At 44.9% G+C, this 18,983-nt stretch overlaps 1 protein-coding gene and 1 long non-coding RNA gene across 5 annotated transcripts in view; one reads left to right on the top strand and one right to left on the bottom strand.

Annotated features, from left to right (window-relative positions):
• The window catches only part of LIN52 (lin-52 DREAM MuvB core complex component), a 107,201-nt gene extending 96,542 nt beyond the window's left edge, over positions 1-10,659 (top strand). For 2 of the 3 annotated variants that reach the window (XM_003987822.5, XR_006599788.1), the window contains one exon: positions 8,535-10,659. In XM_003987822.5, coding sequence (XP_003987871.1) covers positions 8,535-8,590 — 56 coding nt within the window. In that variant the 3' untranslated portion in view covers positions 8,591-10,659. Of the gene's footprint in view, positions 1-4,078; positions 4,100-8,534 lie in introns of those variants that run through there. The other variant, XM_045060226.1, reaches the window with a different exon arrangement.
• The window catches only part of LOC111560901, a 31,574-nt gene continuing 14,925 nt past the window's right edge, over positions 2,335-18,983 (bottom strand). For both annotated transcript variants that reach the window (XR_006599792.1, XR_006599791.1), the window contains 2 exons: positions 4,548-4,669; positions 2,335-3,994 (listed from right to left, as the gene is read on the bottom strand). This is a non-coding gene — a long non-coding RNA (uncharacterized LOC111560901). The remainder of the gene's footprint in view (positions 3,995-4,547; positions 4,670-18,983) is intronic.

Below are 18,983 nucleotides of genomic sequence, written 5' to 3' on the forward strand. Positions count from 1 at the left end.
TGTTGTTGTTATTTTGGTTTTTTTTTTGTTCGTTTGGTTGGTTGGTTTTTTTGTAGGGAGAAGGATGATAAGGATTGAATATTTGAAATCTGGTCTTGTTTTGCTCTTAAAAGAGGGCAGGGCAAGGAGAGTCAATGGAGAAACACGCACTTTCCACCTGAATACAACATTTTTCAAGTGCCTGACAATTAAGATTCTTCTACTTCTGCTTTCAATCTTCAGGCATCATGGCTGACACTTCCCATATTTTATGTTCCTGCTTGATGTTTTATACTCTGAGAATAAATCTGTTGGCTGGATATTTCTGTCTTTTTTTTTTTTTTTTTTGTCGTGAAAAGCCATTAAAATTATTTTCCATATTGGAACTGTCCAAATTTGTTTACCTGTACATTGAGTACTGGTTTTTCTTATATTATATCTTGGATAAAACATTCTCTAGAAATTGGACTTAATGTGAATTGGAGGGAAAATGTCTGATATAAAATCATCTTTGTCTGAATTCCCTGGAGGGAACACTCTTCTCACTCATCCCACCCTTTTGGAAGAAAAAAGTCCTGTTAGACAGACAAGACACCCAATAGAAAGAGAATCTGGAAAGGGTGCCCAAAAAAAGGCTTTTTTGAGAATTGTCAGGATGGAGATTTTCACAGTCAGTGATAGTTGGGTTACAGATGTAGCATCCAGACTGTTCTTTTCTCAGGTATATATTTTAGTCTCCTTTTTGAAATGCTTATTATGCCCAAAGAATAGGCCAAAGCCTCAAGGCTATTCTGCTTACATTCAAATGCTACATCTATATTTTAGAGAAAGTGAGGTTTCTACTAAAGACTCTTACTTGTGAACTCTACCATGGGTTGATTGAGAATGGTCAGCAGACCTTCTTACAATTACACCACCTTCTGAGAGCCACCGAGTGTCTAAACGAGGCTCCAAGAGACCCCTCCTCATCCATGACGCTATACTCAGTTCATAGCACCTTCTGTTCTTGACAATGGCACCAGCACCAGCTGCTCTTCTATTAGAGGCATTAAAAAGTGTTTAGCCTTTGACTTGAATTACTGATCACTTACTGGTACGTTTTGTGCGAGCGTCCTAACTGGAGCATGGTGAAGAATCTCCATCTGGCAGACCGCCCTGGTACTGGTCTGCTGTGCACCGGCTGTATGCCAGAGCAACAGAAAAACTTTCCACGTTCCTGGGAGAGAGAAATCAGAATTCGAAATGCCGTTGGTTTCCTTTTATTCCCTTCTAATGTATCAAGATAACCTCTGAACAACTAGCTCCATCGCAAGGCCACTTCTGACTTACTTGAATCTTCCCTAATATCCAGCGCATGGTGGTCACTTCATGTGACTATTCATCCAAACTATTCATCTTCCCCCCACTTCTTGCTTCTCTCTCTGCACAGCACACAGTGATGACTAGGAGATCCCTCTTGTCATAGTTATTAGAATGCATTCGAGGTTTCAAGGATGAAAAAAGTAATTTTTAAAAGAGTCAAAACCATAATTCTAACAAATGGCATCATTTCTGTGAAACATCTTTCTATGAAGCTAACTAAATAAATAGCTTTTTAGCACACTGATTGAAACTAAACTAGGATTTTATGTGTTCCTCTTTGCTGGAAGAAGCCCCTGGTGTAGTTTGGGAAGGTAGCTGCCTCCAATACCCAGCATTACTCCGGCAGATTTGATTCTCCAAATTATGTGTGTTACACAGAAGCAAAACATTCATGTGTCCTTTTGTTTTGCATTTGAGATCTTTTAAAAAGTAAAGTTTGACCCCCTTTGCCTATCACGATACTGCCTGAACACTGATTCGGTGCAGACCTGGGACCTCTTGTGAAATGGCAGCTGAGGAGCTCCAGCACTCACCTTGGCCAGTGAAAAACCCAAGGAAGGAAGGAGTCTAGACTAAGAACGGTAGTCATATTAACTTGAAGGTGGCAGGGCGGGATTGTTCTGTGGTGCAATTTAAGAGGCGTATGCCACTGAGTAAACCAATGAGGGCCATTGTGCACAACAGGGTTTATCAGTGAGGCAGTTCAGATACCAGTTTGATGGGCAACCAATTCACAAAAGAGACACACATGCACAGTTGGAAGTAGAGTTTGAAGATACATTCCAACAGCAGACGGCAGTTTGGTTCAACCACATCCTGACCACTGCAGTATGATTTCTCTGTTCTTTTATTTTCCCCTTCCTCCTTCCTTCATTGTACATAAAGCAACTGGTGTATGTACACAAGCATATGGCCTTTTTTAAAAAAACTAAATGGCCATTACTGTATTTTGATCAACATTGAATGGATATGGAATGGGGTGAAATACTGGTTCAGTGAAAATATTCGCTTTCCCCATTAGTGGCATGCTCATTCAGCTCTTATTAGCTTGTATTTCAGTAAATTCTTTTGCTCTCACTTTAACAACAACAACAAAAAAAATCCTTGCATACCTTGTTCATTTGGAGAATTTTAATGTTTTTCATTTGTTATCGTAAAACCAAGCACAGTCGTATCACTTTTTTGTACGTAGCTGTTGCACGTAGGACTGTTTGTCTTTAAGTAGAGATAAATTGCTCTAAAAAGAAATGAATCCTAGATAGTTGTCCCATCAAGTGTCTCTTTGCCTAAGTAAACTCTTGTTTGAAATGAAAGAAAGAAAAAGATAGTTATACAGCAGCTAGCATTTACTAAATGCCTATGTGACCTGTTTATTAATTTCACCTGGAACAAATGAAGAACCCAAGGGGGCCCTGGCTGGCTCAGTTGGTAGAGCATGCGACTCTTGATCCTCAGGGTCGTGACTTGAAGCCCCGTGTTTGGTATAGAGCTCACTTAAAAAATATATAAAATAAAAAGAGTGAATTTTATTTAAAAAAAAAAAAAATGAGGAAACCGAAGCGCGGAAAGATGTCTTCAGTGACTTGCCTGCAGTGGTCATTGTAGGAGCTGGGGCTCGATTCCGAGCCTGTCCGGTGCTAAAAGCCCTGCTCTTTCCACGGTGGTATGCCATTTCCTTTGTTCCCTGCCAGTCATATTAGAGTCTCCTGAAAACAGCCTGTTGTACCTTTTCTCCGCCTCACAATGTTTTTAATTATGTTGAGGCACAGAAATATTTAAAGTAGTTTGCATTGGAATTGAAAACCAAACATTATGAGTTTCTCCCATTTCATTAAAAAGTTACTTAATCTTTACATTGTTCTCTACATTAAAGCCGAGCAGAATTTTATCAGGCAATTGCCTCAAAGTTATAATCTGGAAAATCTTTCTGTAATGAAACCCATATGTCATGGGCGAAAGGTGCAAAGCCCTGGCAGAGAGGGTTGGTCTCATGAGAGATTCTGCACCCAATCTCGTTAACCAGGGTGCCTCTGGTAATCCCTCATCCCCTCGCTGGTGAGAAATCAATCTGTACCACTGAATCTTTTTCAACCAGCCACCAAGAAAATTTACTGCAGAGAAGGCAGTTTGGGGATAGTCGTTGTGGAAGGGGAGCCAGAGGCAAGGCTAACTGTAGATGGAGGAATTGGAGAAGCTAAAGAAGAGATTGTATTAAGCCACACGCTACCTTCAGAGCAGGCAGGATGCAGTCCTCCCTTCAGCCCTGACCTCCCTAAGTATACCCAGGTATTTACAGCTGCCATGAACCTGACAGCCCTAGGGAGGCTATGAAGGGGGTAATAGAAACTGCATAAACCTGGAAGTCACTTGTAGTTTATCCATTTGCTGTCCTTAAATGTGTACAAGTGGTCTCCTCTCCCACATTCTCTACAGCAGTTCACGCATTCACGCTATGGTGACAGTCTATATTGTGACTTTCTCCGTTCATGGTCTGTGCACTGCAATAGAAGGGCCTGTCAATCATGACTTGACATGGAGGTCCTGCTCCTCTTCTGCACAGCATACAGTGTGGTAGCTGATGATCAGTGCATCCCTCTTGGCATAATTTTTGGAATGTGGTAGCAGGGTTGCCTTCCTATTGAACCTCATCATCCTAGAGAATTAATCCAGAATTTAAAAAATAGTTAAGAAATGTTACTAACTCCAGGTAAAACTCTAGCAATCTTATTGTATCTAGGATTGTCTTATAACACAATGTTGAGAAAGGAGAACCAGGAGAAGAGAGGAACTAGAAGCGTGAAGCTGGGAAGCACGTACTCTTACCATGGCCATTAATGCAAGAATCGTATCAATCTGTAACTAATGGGAGAAGAAGGGATGGAACGAGGCAGGGAAGTAGAAATGTCTTCCTCTCTTCTGTAAGCAAGCCAGAGACATCTCTAAAGGTTTTTCCCTAAAGAGATTTGAAATCTCTAGTGGAAGTTTTTTAGTGAAATACATTTACATATAAAACCCTGCTGGAAGGGGTGTGTGTGTACGCATGCGAGCGTGTGTGTGTGTGTGTGTGTGTGTGTGTGTGTGTGTGTGTGTAAGAGGAATACAGAATAGTAGCAGAAGGCTGTCTTCCTACTCCTAATGGGATTTTGTAGCAGCATGTGCGAGTTTGTTTCAGAAGTCAAAAATGAACAGATGTTGGTATAAATTACCTCTGTGTCTGATGTCTTGCAAATTAAAAGCGCGGTTGGCATCACTAAACAATTTCACTAGGTTTAGGGGGGTGCGGCTAGCGGGCGGTGATTACTATAGCAGGTCGGTAAGAATCTTCACACTGCAGCAAAGCAGGAAGGCAAGGATAAAGAAATGAATAAAATAAAGGGTATGTGAATTAATCAGAGATGTTAACATCTCTGAAAACAAGTGAACAGGAGGGCTCATGCTCTGAAGCTGCCCCTAACCCACAGCAATTTCTCTGTGTGCAAAGAGGGGTTGGTGCTTAGGATGTGATTTATAGGGCACAGCCCTCTTTTAGGGAGCAGCTATGTCACAAATTCGTATATCTCCTATATGGGACTGGCGAGTAGGAAAACTTTCTCCCCTCCCATGTAGAAGATGAAGTCTTTGAATTACTTCTACTTTTACGGTGGTTTCTGCAGCTCTGTGTACTTAGATTAGGTTGAAGGGGGAGGAATGATTGAGTGGGGAGAGGGTTGTTAAAAAGGATTGGTTAAATTCAAGGAGAGCTTGTCACTGAGAGACTTTGGAATCTGTTTATTTTGCCTTTTAAATCCTTTTGATCCCTCAAATAGATTGGGTCTTTTTAAATTTTACATCTTAAAATATTGGTCATTCTCCCATTTTGAGAAAAAAAAAAAAAAAAACAGAAAAGAATCAGGGGGTGTGAAGGGCAGCAGGTAGAAATAATTGGCAAGATCAGTACAGCGCTCCTGGCCCAGGATTTTTAGAGCAAGGCTCTGCTCTACCCAGCAGAGTTTTGTAATACCCATGTTTGGTTCCCAGAGTACCTGCTTCTAGCCATGTTGCAGGATCATTTGATTCTATGTAAAACTCCTTAATAAGCACTGGAGAGTAGGCAGAAAATCCATCCAATAGAAATAAATGATGAGACCCACTCTGGCCAGAAGTATAAGTCAGTTCCTATAGGATCAGGCTGAGGGAAGAGATTCCAAGAAATGGAATTTTTTTTTACATTTATTTATTATTTTTGACAGACAGAGACAGAGCACAAGTGGGGGAGAGGCAGAGAGAGAATGAAACACAGAATCCGAAGCAGGCTCCAGGCTCTGAGTTGTCAGCACAGAGCTGGACACGGGGCTTGAACTCACAAACTGCGAGATCATGACCTGAGCCGAAGTCGGTCGCCTAACCGACTGAGCCATCCAGGCGCCCCGTGGGATTTTTAACATTGATAGCCTCCCTTATCACAGTTCACTCATTCATTCACTCCGGAAAGGTGGAGTGTTAATGGTGCCATTAATACCAAGCATGTTCCCTGCTGAATACCCAAGAGAAAAGCAGGGCAGGTGGCATCAGTATGCTGCTCGTTTTACAGATACAGAAACTGAGGCTCAGAGGTCTTGCCCAGCCCAAGGTGTCACCCAGCTGCTAAGAGCTAGAGCTGGAACTTAAACTGAGTTCAGGTCTCGTGTTATCTGAATGAAAGAAGTCCATGCTGCCTCCCCTGGGCAAGAAAGTACTTGTTAGGACTTCTCTAGGGTAGTTAGTCCTTGCCCCCCACCTTCATCTCTCCATTAATCTGGCATTACTTCCATCAAAGGAAATTATTTTTCTTGCCAAATAAGTAAGGTAAATTTAGAAGAAAAAAAAAATCCCACAGTGGAGAGAATGAAGCACTGAGGGCGATTAACAAGTCTTACTGCTTGCCTCTAGAAAGGAAGGAAACTAATATTATTGTGTTCCTATTTGGAATAGTTCTTTTATATATTATCGTTCACCCAGCCAACATTTATTTAGCAGATACTAGGTCTAGCTCTGTACTAGCTGCTGGTAATATAAAGAATAACGAGGGGCGCCTGGGTGGCTCATTCGGTTGAGTGTCCGGCTCTTGATTTCAGCTCAGGTCATCATTCCATGGTCATGGAATCCAGCCCCGCATTGGGCTCTGAGCTGAGCGTGGAGCCTGCTTAAAATTCTCTCCCTTTGCCCCTTTCTCCCACTCGTGCATTCTCGCTCTCTAAAAATAAAATAAATAAAAATAAATAAGAATAATGGAACAGAGTCTCCGCCCCCAATTCTTAACCTTTAGTGCAAGAAGACAAGCATATAAACAAATACTTGCAGGTCTTACAGTTACTTTGTAGGTATAGAGTTTGGTATGAATCCACCAAGGAAGTTTGATTTGAGCCAGGATTTATGGGCACATGGGGAATGGAAGAATGGGCACATGGGGAATGGAAGCACTGGGGCTTCCATTCCTAGGTAATGGGATTTCCTTTCCCTTCGTGGGAGCTCCAGAATTTGTGAGAGATGAGGAATATATGGACTGCAGTTACCAGAAGCTTTCCTATGGCTACAGAGTTTGTATTGTTTTATTTCTCTGTTGTACAAATAAACCAGGAACTACTAAATGTTAGTAGGGAGGGGGAGTAGAGCCCATTCATCTAGCACCATCTCTGGCTTAAATAAAGCAGCAAAGAGGCTAGGGTGAAGGTCCTTCTCATTCTGCAGGTGCCTCTCCAGCCACCTCACTGATTGGCCAGGATGGGGACATATTCTTAGGAGGCCACAGGCACAGCCTGCTGTGTGCCCACTGCATGGTTGCAGAAGACTTCTGGCCTCCACGACCAACCATTGGACACTTTCAGCACTGCTAAATCTATTTAAGAGATCCCAAAAGACAATTTTGTGGGGATGAGGATGAAGGGGGTATTATAATACATACGCTTTTTGAGGATTTGCTTGACGGAGCTAAAACAGCAGGCTTCTGGAGGGGCCCTTGTAATTGAGAAATGTTTTACTTTCATTTCGAAGCCTCATATGTAGGAAAGTAGCTGTATAAACCCTCTTGTAACTACAGCATTCAAAGATTGATGGTGCTGAAAGTCAGAGAAAGACACATAAACCTTGCCTGGCTATATTAAATATCTAAGGACTGACAATGCCAAGAGAGAGAAGACCAAAGCTCTATAAACCCTACTTTATTACACCATCCACAGATGAACTGCACTGAGGGAATATAAACTCCGTTATACTACAGCATCCAGGGACTACCACTGCTGGGAGATGGGGTAAATGATCTCTCATTTTGATTTGAGATTATAAATGTCCAGAGACCAACAATCCAAAGAAGACTCTAATCTTGGTTGGATTGTAGTCTCCAAGAGCAAACCCCCTGACATAGTGAACATGAGTATTAGGTTACATTCTTTTTTTTTTTTTTAATGTTTTTATTTATTTTTTGAGAGAGAGACACACACACACAGAGTGTGAGCGGGGAGGGGCAGAGAGAGAGAGGGAGACACAGAATCCGAAGCAGGCTCCCGTCTCCGAGGTGTCAGCACAGAACCCAATGCGGGGCTCGAACTCACAAGCTGTGAGATCATGACCTGAGCCGCAGTCAGACGCCCAACTGACTGAGCCACCCAGGCGCCCCTATTAGGTTACATTCTTGAGAGAGAGGTAGGTTTGGAGGAATTCCCTGGAGACTTTTTAAAAATTTATTTATTTATTTGGGAGGGGGAGAGTGCACGCAAGCTGGGTTGGGGGTGGGTGGGGGGAGAGAGAGAGAGAGAGAGAGAGAGAGAGAGAGAGAGAGAGAATCCCAAGCAGGCTCTGCACTGTCAGCACAGAGCCCATGCAGGGCTCGATCCCACAAACTGAGATAGTGACCTAAGCTGAAAACGAGTCCAAGGTTTAACCTACTGAGCCACACAGGCACCCCTCCCTAGGGATTTTTTTTTAAAGGTAGATGATAAAGTCTTCCCTGGTTGGCCTGTGTCTTCTAGCAATTGTCAGCTTCAGAAGAGCTTTGTACAGTTTTAGTAATCAGTAGTTATTCATCTTGCCCTCTTTTTGGAGGTTAGTGGTGACTGAGTCTGTTATGGTCACACCTTTGTATACAATTTAAATCAACCTGCATTTTTAAATTACATTTTCCTGAGATCTCCTTTCCAGATTTTAGGTTTTCATTGATCTTCCATTTGTTGTGATTCCAGCCAGAGAGATGACAAGGGGGAAATTTCTCAACATTCTGGAGAAGCCCAAGAAGTAGCAGCTGCTTGTGGACAGGATGTCCTGGGGACCGGAACCATGCTCCCCTCCCAGTGCAGCTGTGACGATGTGCAACTCTCTGCTTCCTGGCGAGAGGCCGGAGGGTACACCTCCAGGACTGACCCTCTCCCCCTGTTCCTGGCATTCTGCGTCTCGGAGGACATTCGGCGGCAAGAGAGGAATCTGCTTTACAGATTCTCTACAGAAGGATCAAGTGCAGTTATTCAATCAGCTTCCAGACTTTGACCGGCTCAGCCTTGGATGTGGGGAACACCAGGGGGCGTATCATTCTTAAAGGTCAAAGTGCTGCTCTCTTGTTTGAAGAAGTCAGTCAGGAGCCCCAGGATCTTACAATTGATTTGATTTGGTGATGGCAAAGTCAGTTGTGAACACGTTGTTTGGATGGGTTCTTTTGACTTGTACTTGATATCTTAGGAAGTATTTATGGTGAGGAGACCAAGAGACCAATCAGATTCTGAAACAGACCAGGCAACCTGACCTGTGAACTCTCCAGTATATACTGGGTTCCAAGAATCCCTAGCTGGAGAAGCCAGAATCTTTTTGAAATGCACACCTGCTTTAAAAGTTCTGTACCTCCCACGATAACCCCATCCCCCAGTGCCTTTCATTCCCCACCATCCGTTCTGATTCTAGGAAAAGGGGATCCCTGTGTATCAAGTCCCTACTGGGATTAGCTAGTGAAAGGCTCATACAAGGTTGTATTGGATTCTAGACCTCAAAGACTGAGTTAAAGATGAAAGAAAGGACTTTTGAGTTCTAGCTAATCTGTTACAATTTCAAACAAGATTCAGTATGGCCTAAAAGGTAGGAATAGAAGGTTGTTTGCAGGAGTTCCCATTTGATGAAAAACTAGAAACTCTACTTGACGTGAAAGGAATGTGCTGTGGAACGGTGGCAGTGTTTTGTCCCCTTGTCCCCTCTCGTGGCACGTATCAGATATTTCACCAACGTAACAGAAACACACACACACACACAAGAAAGGAAAGGGAGAATTTCCTGACTTAAATACAACTCTTACGGAGCTCTTTGCCAGTCATCTGTCCCTGTGTTAAAACCTGAAAACCTAACCCATGCGTAAAATTGATTACACACGTTCTCCATATTTTGTCTTATAAGGCAGCCCCCAGCCTCTAATGTTCTGTGAAGTACATGAGGTTTCCTAAACTTCATGCAGAGAACATCCATGTGGCAGTTGTCTGATGGTGTTTGGATACAAGGAAAGTTGTGGGTGAACTGTTGGCCCTGAGTGTCTGTGCTAGGGTGCAGCACTGTTCAGTTTAATAGCTGGTCCGTTAACTATTTCTGGCATTTGTGCCTTGTTTCCCATGCTAGAATTAGTGTTGGATTTTTTTCTCTCATTTTTGCCATCCATGCAATTTTATGTATTGATAAGGGAGACAAACTGAACACAAGTCACAAAGGGTAAGTATGAGAAAAGACATTCTGCCTGGATGCGATATAGAAATTCAGTCTGGAGAGGCACAGATTTTAAGTTAAGCTTATTATTGGCATTCCTTTTTCCTCTAAATACGGTTGAAGTGGGAGAGGGAGAAATAGAGAGTGGGAGGGGAGGGGAGGGGAAGACAAAAAACAGTGCCATAACGTCACATTCTTCCTTTGCTCTGTTTTTGAGAGTTGATGATATCAGGCACTTTTAAGTGCTTGGGGAAATTGAAAAATATATGGAGAATATGAGGATACCTCCCCAAAACCAACTCAGGTCTGTAACCCGAGGCTTTGTAGTTGGTTTTCTGGTCTGCTTTGGCCTTTCTTTTACTGTCATCTTATTCACCAGCACTTAATGTAAGTAGATGTTTTAGAATTGCGATATTTATTGGTTTTGTATTTGTCGTCCTTAGAAATGTTAATGATGTATTTTTATATTGATATTATAAATTGATGTATAGTTGTGTGTGTGTGTGTGTGTGCGCGCGCTTCAGGGTGTTAGACGACTGCTTTGTATATGATGGTTTCTGTGTTGTCATAATAAATACGTCCCTTTTATAGGAGAGTGAGTTTCTCCTCAAAGGGCCACGTTGCATATTTAAAGCATACGCTTCATCAGAAAGTACAACTGTAATGATAAATAACCTGCTGGTTTCCCCTCTAATATCACAGTGGGTGGTGTGGGGCTTTATGACCATCTACTACTTGGTCTCCCGGCTTCCAGTCTATTCTACCAGCCATCCAAGCTCATTACTACTCAACTCCTTAAAGTATTTTTCTTTTTAAGTTTTGTTTAAGTAATCTTGGCACCCAACATGGGGCCCAAACTCACAACCCAAAGATCAAGAGTCACACGCTTCTCCAACTGAGCCAGCCAGGTGCCTCTCAACTCCTTAAAGTACTCCTTAAAAACCTTTAATACCTCCTCATGTCAAATAATAAAGTCTGGGTCTCTTATCCTGGCATTTAAAACTCTCTGCATGTAATCCTAATCAACCCTCTTCTCCAATATATGAAGTCTCGGTTCCAGTTAATCTGAACAATTCCCACTTCCTCACTTGAGTGCCTTTGCTCATGCCATTTGAGTTCCTAGAAAGTCTCGAATCCCTTTTGCACATATCAGACCTACCCTTCCTATTAACAACTGATGAACCAGCTGGAAATAATCCTTCCCCTTCCCCCCGCATTCCTACAACATTTATGTATAACATCCTTACAACTCTTCCCAACCTAGCCTTATATTTAAGTGATCTGAGTGCATATCTAGTTATTCTTCTGTGTCTTCTTTGAACCGGAGGGGTCAATACCTGCCTGTGGACTTCCAATTATACATGATGGGCTGAAAACAAATATTTCTCTGCCACCTCCTAAAACTCTTAGCGTGACTTCCTTTTCAACTCCGCTCAAGAACTAGAGAAGAGCAAGTATTTGTACAAGTGCTGTCCCCCATTGATAGTTTACCTGCCACAGAGCAGAGCATCATGCCCTTTTAGAGAAACATTCTGTTTGAGAGAAGTAAATTGCGTGGCATCATTGGCTCATCATTGATTTCCAAGAAAACAACTGGGTGGGCAGTAGGTTTCTTTGATCTGGAAAAGCATGGCTGGCTGGCTGACTGACAACAGGGACAGCATTCAGACTGTTCTGTCCTAAATCTTTATAGAAAGTGGGGTGCCTGAAGTGGCTCAGTCGGTTAAGTGTCCAACTTTGGCTCAGGTCATGATCTCACAGTTCATGATTTCAAGCCCTGCGTCGGGCTCTGTGCTGACAACTCAGAGCCTGGAGCCTGCTTCGGACTCTTTGTGTCCCTCTCTCTCTCTGCCCCTCCCCTACTCGTGCCCTGTCTTTCTCTCTCAAAAATAAATAAACATTTTTAAAAAATGAAAAAAAAATTAAATCTTTAGAGAGTATTTTCCCAGTAAACAATTATGTATCATTTGCCCACAGGTTGGTTTTGCCTTTCCCTTTGCCATTCTGAATGCCTTCCCTGTAGAAGCACCTGTTGTTGACTGAGCAGCACTGTCTTGAGAAGAATAGCATCGGTGCGTGGGGGCACGTTTCCAAATTCTTATTCAAGTCTTTGCTCATCAACCGTCTTACTGCTTCTTGCTCACTTCAGGCTCAGATTCTTGGCCTCTGCTGACTTGCTTGGCCTTCCTTCCATCATTAGAGCACTAAAAGTTCACAGGCTATTAACTGTATTAATATCAAGATGCCATTATTAATTTTTCTTTATCTTTTTGTTACCCATTTGTCATATTTTTTAAATGGACACTTGGTAACTGCTGCTTGTTTGTGGCCCTCCAGCTGCAGCTTATTGGAGCTCCTCTGGCTTCAGGGCCACGAAAACAGAGCTGGTGAGTCATTCCATTGCCTCTACACTTGTGAAGGGTGTTTGGACTTTCACAGGAGTTCTGCAATGAAACCGAGAAATTACCTTCCCAGTGCGATGCTCTGGGCCCTCTGTTTCCTCCAGGATTCAGGCATCACAGAAAAGAAACAGGCAGAACAGGAAGGGAGGAAATGGGCTGGTGGACTGAGGTGAATGGGTGGTCCCAGTGGTCACAGGACACGATTTCTTACCAGCTTTCAACTTCTACACAAAATCTACCTACGAGCATTTGGTTATATCCTCCAGTTTCTGTTCATCCTCTGCCAGCTATAAGGCCCCTGCGTGGGCTTCATTTCACCAGAGAGCCTTGTAGCCCCCACCCCAAACAGTGGCCTCTCCGAGTTTGTAAGTTCTGACTGACCTGAAACTGACTTTTCCTACCTGTGTAGGCTTTTTGGCACTTTGGAGATGTGTCCCCGACTGTGCCCAAAGAGGCCACCAGCCTTCCCACTCTTTGCCCAACACTTTTTCTTCACGAGCAGGGTCATTTGGGGGCTTCAGGTGGCACCAGGTGCAGCCGGGAGGCTCATGGTTGGCTCAAGTGCTGGCAGAGCCTGTTAATTAGCACACGAACACCCCAATGCTCCATTAGCCAGGCCAGGCATTCGGAACCTTCCCCTCCTGTGGGCCCCTTCCTCCTAATGAGAGCTGGAAGAAGGGCCCTCACAAAACACTGCCTCAGAATAATATTCCGCTTTGTCCCCACCAGTAACCAGGGCTGACAGGATCACTCTGTCCATTTCTCTTCTAATTAGCACAATTCCAGCATGGCCTGAGCCAGCAAATGGAGAAAAGCGATCAAAAGCGATCGGACAACCGTACCGAATCACAAACACAAAGAGGGCCATTCCCTGTAATTAGGTGAGACAATTCCTCAGTCTTTTCTCGGCTGGAGTTTGCCGCTAAGACTCTTGCTGTTTGGGTCCCAGCAACACAAGTTACATGTCTCCCTGGGACACTAATAAGCCCCAAATTGTCTTCCGCTTCACACAACTCTAACCAGAGGACAGATGCCAGGGGGAGGGGGGACACACTGAGGGGACAGGGTGTCTAAACAGCTAAGCAGCTGCTGCAATGTCTCCCTGACTCCAAAAGGCAGACGCTGGGGCTGTGGGCAGAGAGGGAAGAAGCCGTTGGTTTGAGAGAACTGCTCTGGGTGCAGCCTGGTCCCATTGCCTGGGCGGCTGTCTGCAAGTGCTGACAATTCCAGAACCTCTGGAGAGACCCACCCTCTGCTACTTGCCTCGCCCTGTTCATTCGCCACCTCTTGCCTATTGTTCCCTTTTGGTCTCCTCATCCCCACTCCCACATGTCCCCACTGGTGGCATCGTGGACAGCTATAACTGTGGCACCATCCCGGGCCCTGCATTGAAGGCCTATACACCTGTAGTGCATGATCCCAAGGCTGGCCAGCGTGCGGCACCCCCGTGTGCGTTCTGCTCTCAAAGAGCTCATGACCTGGAAGGGGCCCTCGCTTCCAGCACCCATCGCTTCTGGGTCTTTGGCTCTCCCATAGCCCCTGCTTTCTATCCCCATTCTCTCTCCTGAAAGATCCCTGTTTTTCAAAACAGAAAAGTGGCTCATCAACTGCCAGGGCAAGAAGCCACAACTGGCCACACTCCATATGGCTCAGAAGTTGGCCACTTAATAAACAGAAATTGCTCCCCCAGGACTACAGCCCATTATGGGGATTACGAGGGGTGATACAGCCATGAACTTGGTCATAGCCAGGGACAAAGGAATGCAGGGGAGAGTGGCAGTTTGGAATCTCAATTAAACTCGAGCTCTGAGCCGAGTTTGACTCACACATATTTTCATCTTCTCCTGCTCTCCGTTTTCTGTTTTGATCTATACTCGATGCTTCTGAAAGTGACCTCCAATACCAGAAAACCATTATCTAGAATCCAAGGAGCCAGAAAGCTCAAGTAATCAGAGTTACTTTGTTGTTTTTCCATCCTCCCTGTCTGCGACACACAGAGGTTACAAGAAGATTTGACTTTTTAAGTAACTTTTAGGAGATGTCAAAGAATCTGATCCAAATTTGTTCAGACTCTTATAGTTTCTATGGTTATAAACAGAGCTTAGAATAGTAGCTGGCACATAATAAGCGCTTAATAAGAATTTGTTGGAAGTATGAGTTGCACCATGATACTCAGTGTTCATAACTTTGTTAGCCTAAGGTAAGAGCTTGGATCTTGAGAGAGAGGCAGGGTGTGGTCATACAAGTCACTTCTGTCTGTGCCACAGCTGTCCTTGGGGCCTTTTCTACTTTAAAGAGGCAGGCAAGCATTATGCATAAGGGCATACACCCTGATGTCAGACTGCCTGGGTCCAAATCCTACTTTTGCCATCTGCTAGCCATGTGACCATGAGTAAATTGCCTAATCTCTCTGTGCCTTAGTTTACCCACTTATAGAGTGGGTCCAACAATAGCATCTGACTCCTAGGGTCACTGTAGAGATGAAATTAGTACTTGGAAGTGTTTAGAACAGTACTCGCTCCTATCTTCCCCGTTATATAAGAGCTTGATGGATAGATCTTTAAAACTGGATTCAGTGTATTATTTAATTATTTTATTATACTCACATCTGGTAAAAATTGGTATGTCTTACAGGGAACATACAGTAACTTTTGGTTATGTTGAATCGTTGAAATAGGCTAAGCAGAGAACCCATTTCTCTCACTCTTCAGGAGGGCTGACAGTCCACTGAATACTCTTGCCCCCATCCTTCCACCCCCTGGGGCAGCCGGTGCTGGCACGGACACGCAGCAAATACCACTGTTGACTCTGCAGACGGTGGCATTGAAGACTATTTATTGCTAACGAACAAGGGAAGGAAAGGTGTTCTGTGTGACAGTCAGTGGCAGATTTCTGAGCTGACACTGAGGTCGGCATTAGCCTCAGCTCATTGTGCTCCACTAGTCTTGATGGTCCTAACAGTTGCTGGGCATTCGTACTATTCCAGTTACTACACAGGAATGCTCTTCTCTGTCTTGTTCTTCCCCCTCTCCTTACCCCACCCCTACCCCAATCCCTCCATCCTTCTTTCAGATACTCCCTTCCCAGGACTGAGCGGGTTTCACTTGGGCCTGGGCTCCCCCCTAGCAGCCTCCTCTCAGCTTTGCCTCTTTGGGAGCCCATGGAGAGCAATCAGCCTGACCTGACTCTGCAGCCTGGGGCCTCGGGGTCAAGCAGGGCTGAAGGTCACATCCCAGGCCCTTCCCGGATACAGCCAAGCCCCAGGAGCCAAGCGGCCTGAGCCAGCGGCTTCACACAAAGGAGCAGCTGAGAAGAGTCAGGTTGGAAAAGTCAGTGACTTTAGGCTGAGTGGAAATGAGAAGCATTGGCTACGGCCACCATCAAAGCCCTAGGCAGGGCCACGAGGGATGTGCAGGGGTCAGAACCATGAATGGTCTCTGAGGAATGGGGTGGTTCATGGGAAAGCAAGCTCCCCAGAACTTCTTCCTTGGCCTCCTGCTCCCCTCCATCTGTCTCTGCTGTCACACTGCCTCTACCTTCTTCCTGGCTGACCCTCATCCCTTGCTTTTCTCACAGTGCCACTTGCCTCAAACCAGCTGGCCCAAAGGTCCTTCATACCTCGAGCTATCGATTAAATTATGGGACATTCACATAGCGAACTTTTATGCAGCCAGTTAGTACGTTTGCAAAAAGGCTCTAATTCCGTGGAAGAAATGGTTTGTCATAAGGGTAAGTGAAAATAGCAAGATGTAAAATTATAAATGCGAAATGATGTCCAATATGGGGGGAGGGGAAATTGAAAGGAAATAGACCAAGGTGTTAGCAGTACTTGCTGCCTGATGAGAGGATTGTGGGTAATATTTTTTTCCTACATTTCCAGACTCTTTACAGAAGCATGTGTTGTGTTTATAATGTGGGAGGGGAAGCCTCTGGAGCTGAGGATAGAGGGCTTCAAAGGTCCTGCCTATCCACCCAGCCTATTTAACACGCACATGTACGTGCGGACACACAGAGCTCACCAATGACATTTGTTTATAGTAATGAAGTTTGTTCCTGTGTATGAAAATGTCTGTCAATCTGTAAACCTCGAAGTATTTAGTGAGCACCTACTGAGCATCCAGCCCTGCCCCAGAGCCTACTCCATCACACCTACTATGGATGAAATGACTTGTACCCTAAACACACTTAGTCCCAGGGCCCAGCCCTCCTCACATGCCACAGAGCCTTTGCTCAGGAACAGAGAAATGTTCTCTCAGTACATGTTCAGTGTTGCAAAAGAGCTCTTTTTCCTCAGCTCACCCCCACACAGAAGAATTTACCTCACCGAATTTTGCTGTGGACTCTTAAGGCTGAAATTTCCCCAGCTCTGGGGCATGCCAAACATTATCTCAGACCTTGTGCTTGTGAGAGTTTCCTTCACTGCTTTCTTCCTGCTCATTTTCCTCTTCCCAACTGGGAGAGCAGGAAGGAAAAGAGGACCTAGGAGCCAGGAGTAGGCATGGGACAGGGCGCTCTGGAACGAGACTCCTCTACTTTCATCCCACACCACCAGGCAGAGAGGCGCTGCACCCTCAGGAAAGAAAATGAAATGTCTTCTGTGCAAGTTGGGGTCTGAGGGACACAGGGGCTGTGCAGGGGGCGGTTGTCACCTTTACTGGGAACAAGTGTGTGTCTGGTCCGTTTCCCTGCGAGACGGGAAGCAGAGCCACGGAACACTGATAAAGAAGGGATGAAAGCGTCGAGCCAGGTGACAGGAAAATCATGCAGAAGAGCGAACTTTGTCCTCAAGAAATGGCTCGTCCACCCCAGACCCAGGCACTTGGAATACACAGGCCCAGGCATCCGACTGGGCCTTGCAGGGCCTTTGGGAGGCTTGGTCCTCATTTTCCTTCAACAGAAACAGATGTCATGATGAGTAAGAAAAACTCTGTGCCTGAGACACCTGCCTCCCCCTCCAGGTCACCGGTATGTGCCCTTGTCCATCCTGTTTCCCAGAGAGGTGCTCCTTTCTGCCCAGTTCAGGATAGCAGAACAAAGGGAAAATATCAGCCACACACGGCCCCGAATCCTGCCTGACCGTGAGGGGCTTTCAGCCTGAAGAGGAGGGATGGCCAGGTCTGGTCAGCCCTCCAAAGGAGAGGGGAACATGCCAGAACAGACAGCCGAAGCAGTTGTTACAACGTGAGGATTGCAGGGCAAGCGACACCTCACAACATCACCAAAGATTGATGCAAATTGGTTTGGTTCTGACCCTGTCACGCCAGGAAGGATAATGATTCCAGCAGCGCGGGGGCATGGGAGGGGGCACGTGGTGGGGGCCGCGAGGATTGGTGTCTCACTACGCATCTTCATTAATGATCTGAAAGACAGGGGTAAACAGCATGCTAATGAAACCTGCAGATGATTGGTGTTCCAAACCCCAGAGAGGACAGAGAAATAGCCCAGCGAGACCCAGAGAGCTTAGAAATATGGGCAGGAGATTGTCAGATGAGGTTCGTCCTAGGAAAATGAAAGTCGACATGTCAGGAACGAATGATGAAGGTGCCTCTGGGTGGAGGCCCGCAAACCTGGAAAGCAGAGATGGGTGACGGGGCAGGCTGGGGACTGAAGGGATAAGGTTTGGGGTGTGATGGGGGAGGTGGTGAAGCTGGCCTTGAGGACCCAGGGGACAGATAGCCTTGTACATGCCTGGCAGGACTGACGGCAGCAAGAAGACTGGAGCCAGGCTATGGGGCCAAGCAGGTTGTCGTGGCCCCGTGGCCCGTGGCCCCGTGGCCCGTGGCCCAGTGGCCTGCCATAAGCTGTGCCTATCTGCACCCAAGTCATTGAGGCTAAAAATGGCATTTTGACCTGAATTACTAAAATGGAATAAGCCAACACACATGTTTTCACACATGTTTTAAAAATGTTGCTCCAAATTATTGGGAATAGTTTATTCAAGAGGAGAGGAGGGGCGCCTGGCTGGCTCAGTCGGCAGAGCATGTGACACTGGATTTTCGGGTTGTGAGTTTGAGCCCCACATTGGGTGTGGAGATTATGAGTAAATAAACTTAAAAAAAAAGACTAGATGGGTAAAGAAATTTTTTTCCCATCTTCAGTGGTTTCCCATTCAGTAAACATTGCCTGGAGGTATAACTCATTTACAAATAGTAAGTGAACAGCTCAGTGTATTGTTTAAGCAAATCACTTGACCTCACCAAGCCCTGATTTCCTCATCCAAAATGGGTATGACAGCAGTACATATCTCAGAGCTATATTGTGAGGATTAAATGAGATAGAATATGTAAGGCCCCCCAGGGCATGATGTACACTCAGATGTGCGTGATCTTTATTCCTGTTTATTACCCTCTAATTTTATTCTTTACACTATACTCTTAACTCTCCAAGTAAATTATAAATTTCTTGAAGTCAGGGACTATCTTAAAATGTTTTTTTCAATGCACAGATGCTTAATAAATCCTTGTTTGATAGATTGATATGCTAGAATTCCCTTTTCTCCCTTTTATTTTTTTTTTCAACGTTTATTTATTTTTGGGACAGAGAGAGACAGAGCAT

Source organism: Felis catus, chromosome B3 (assembly GCF_018350175.1).
Source record: "Felis catus isolate Fca126 chromosome B3, F.catus_Fca126_mat1.0, whole genome shotgun sequence".
In the NCBI taxonomy this organism is placed as follows: Eukaryota; Metazoa; Chordata; class Mammalia; order Carnivora; family Felidae; genus Felis; species Felis catus.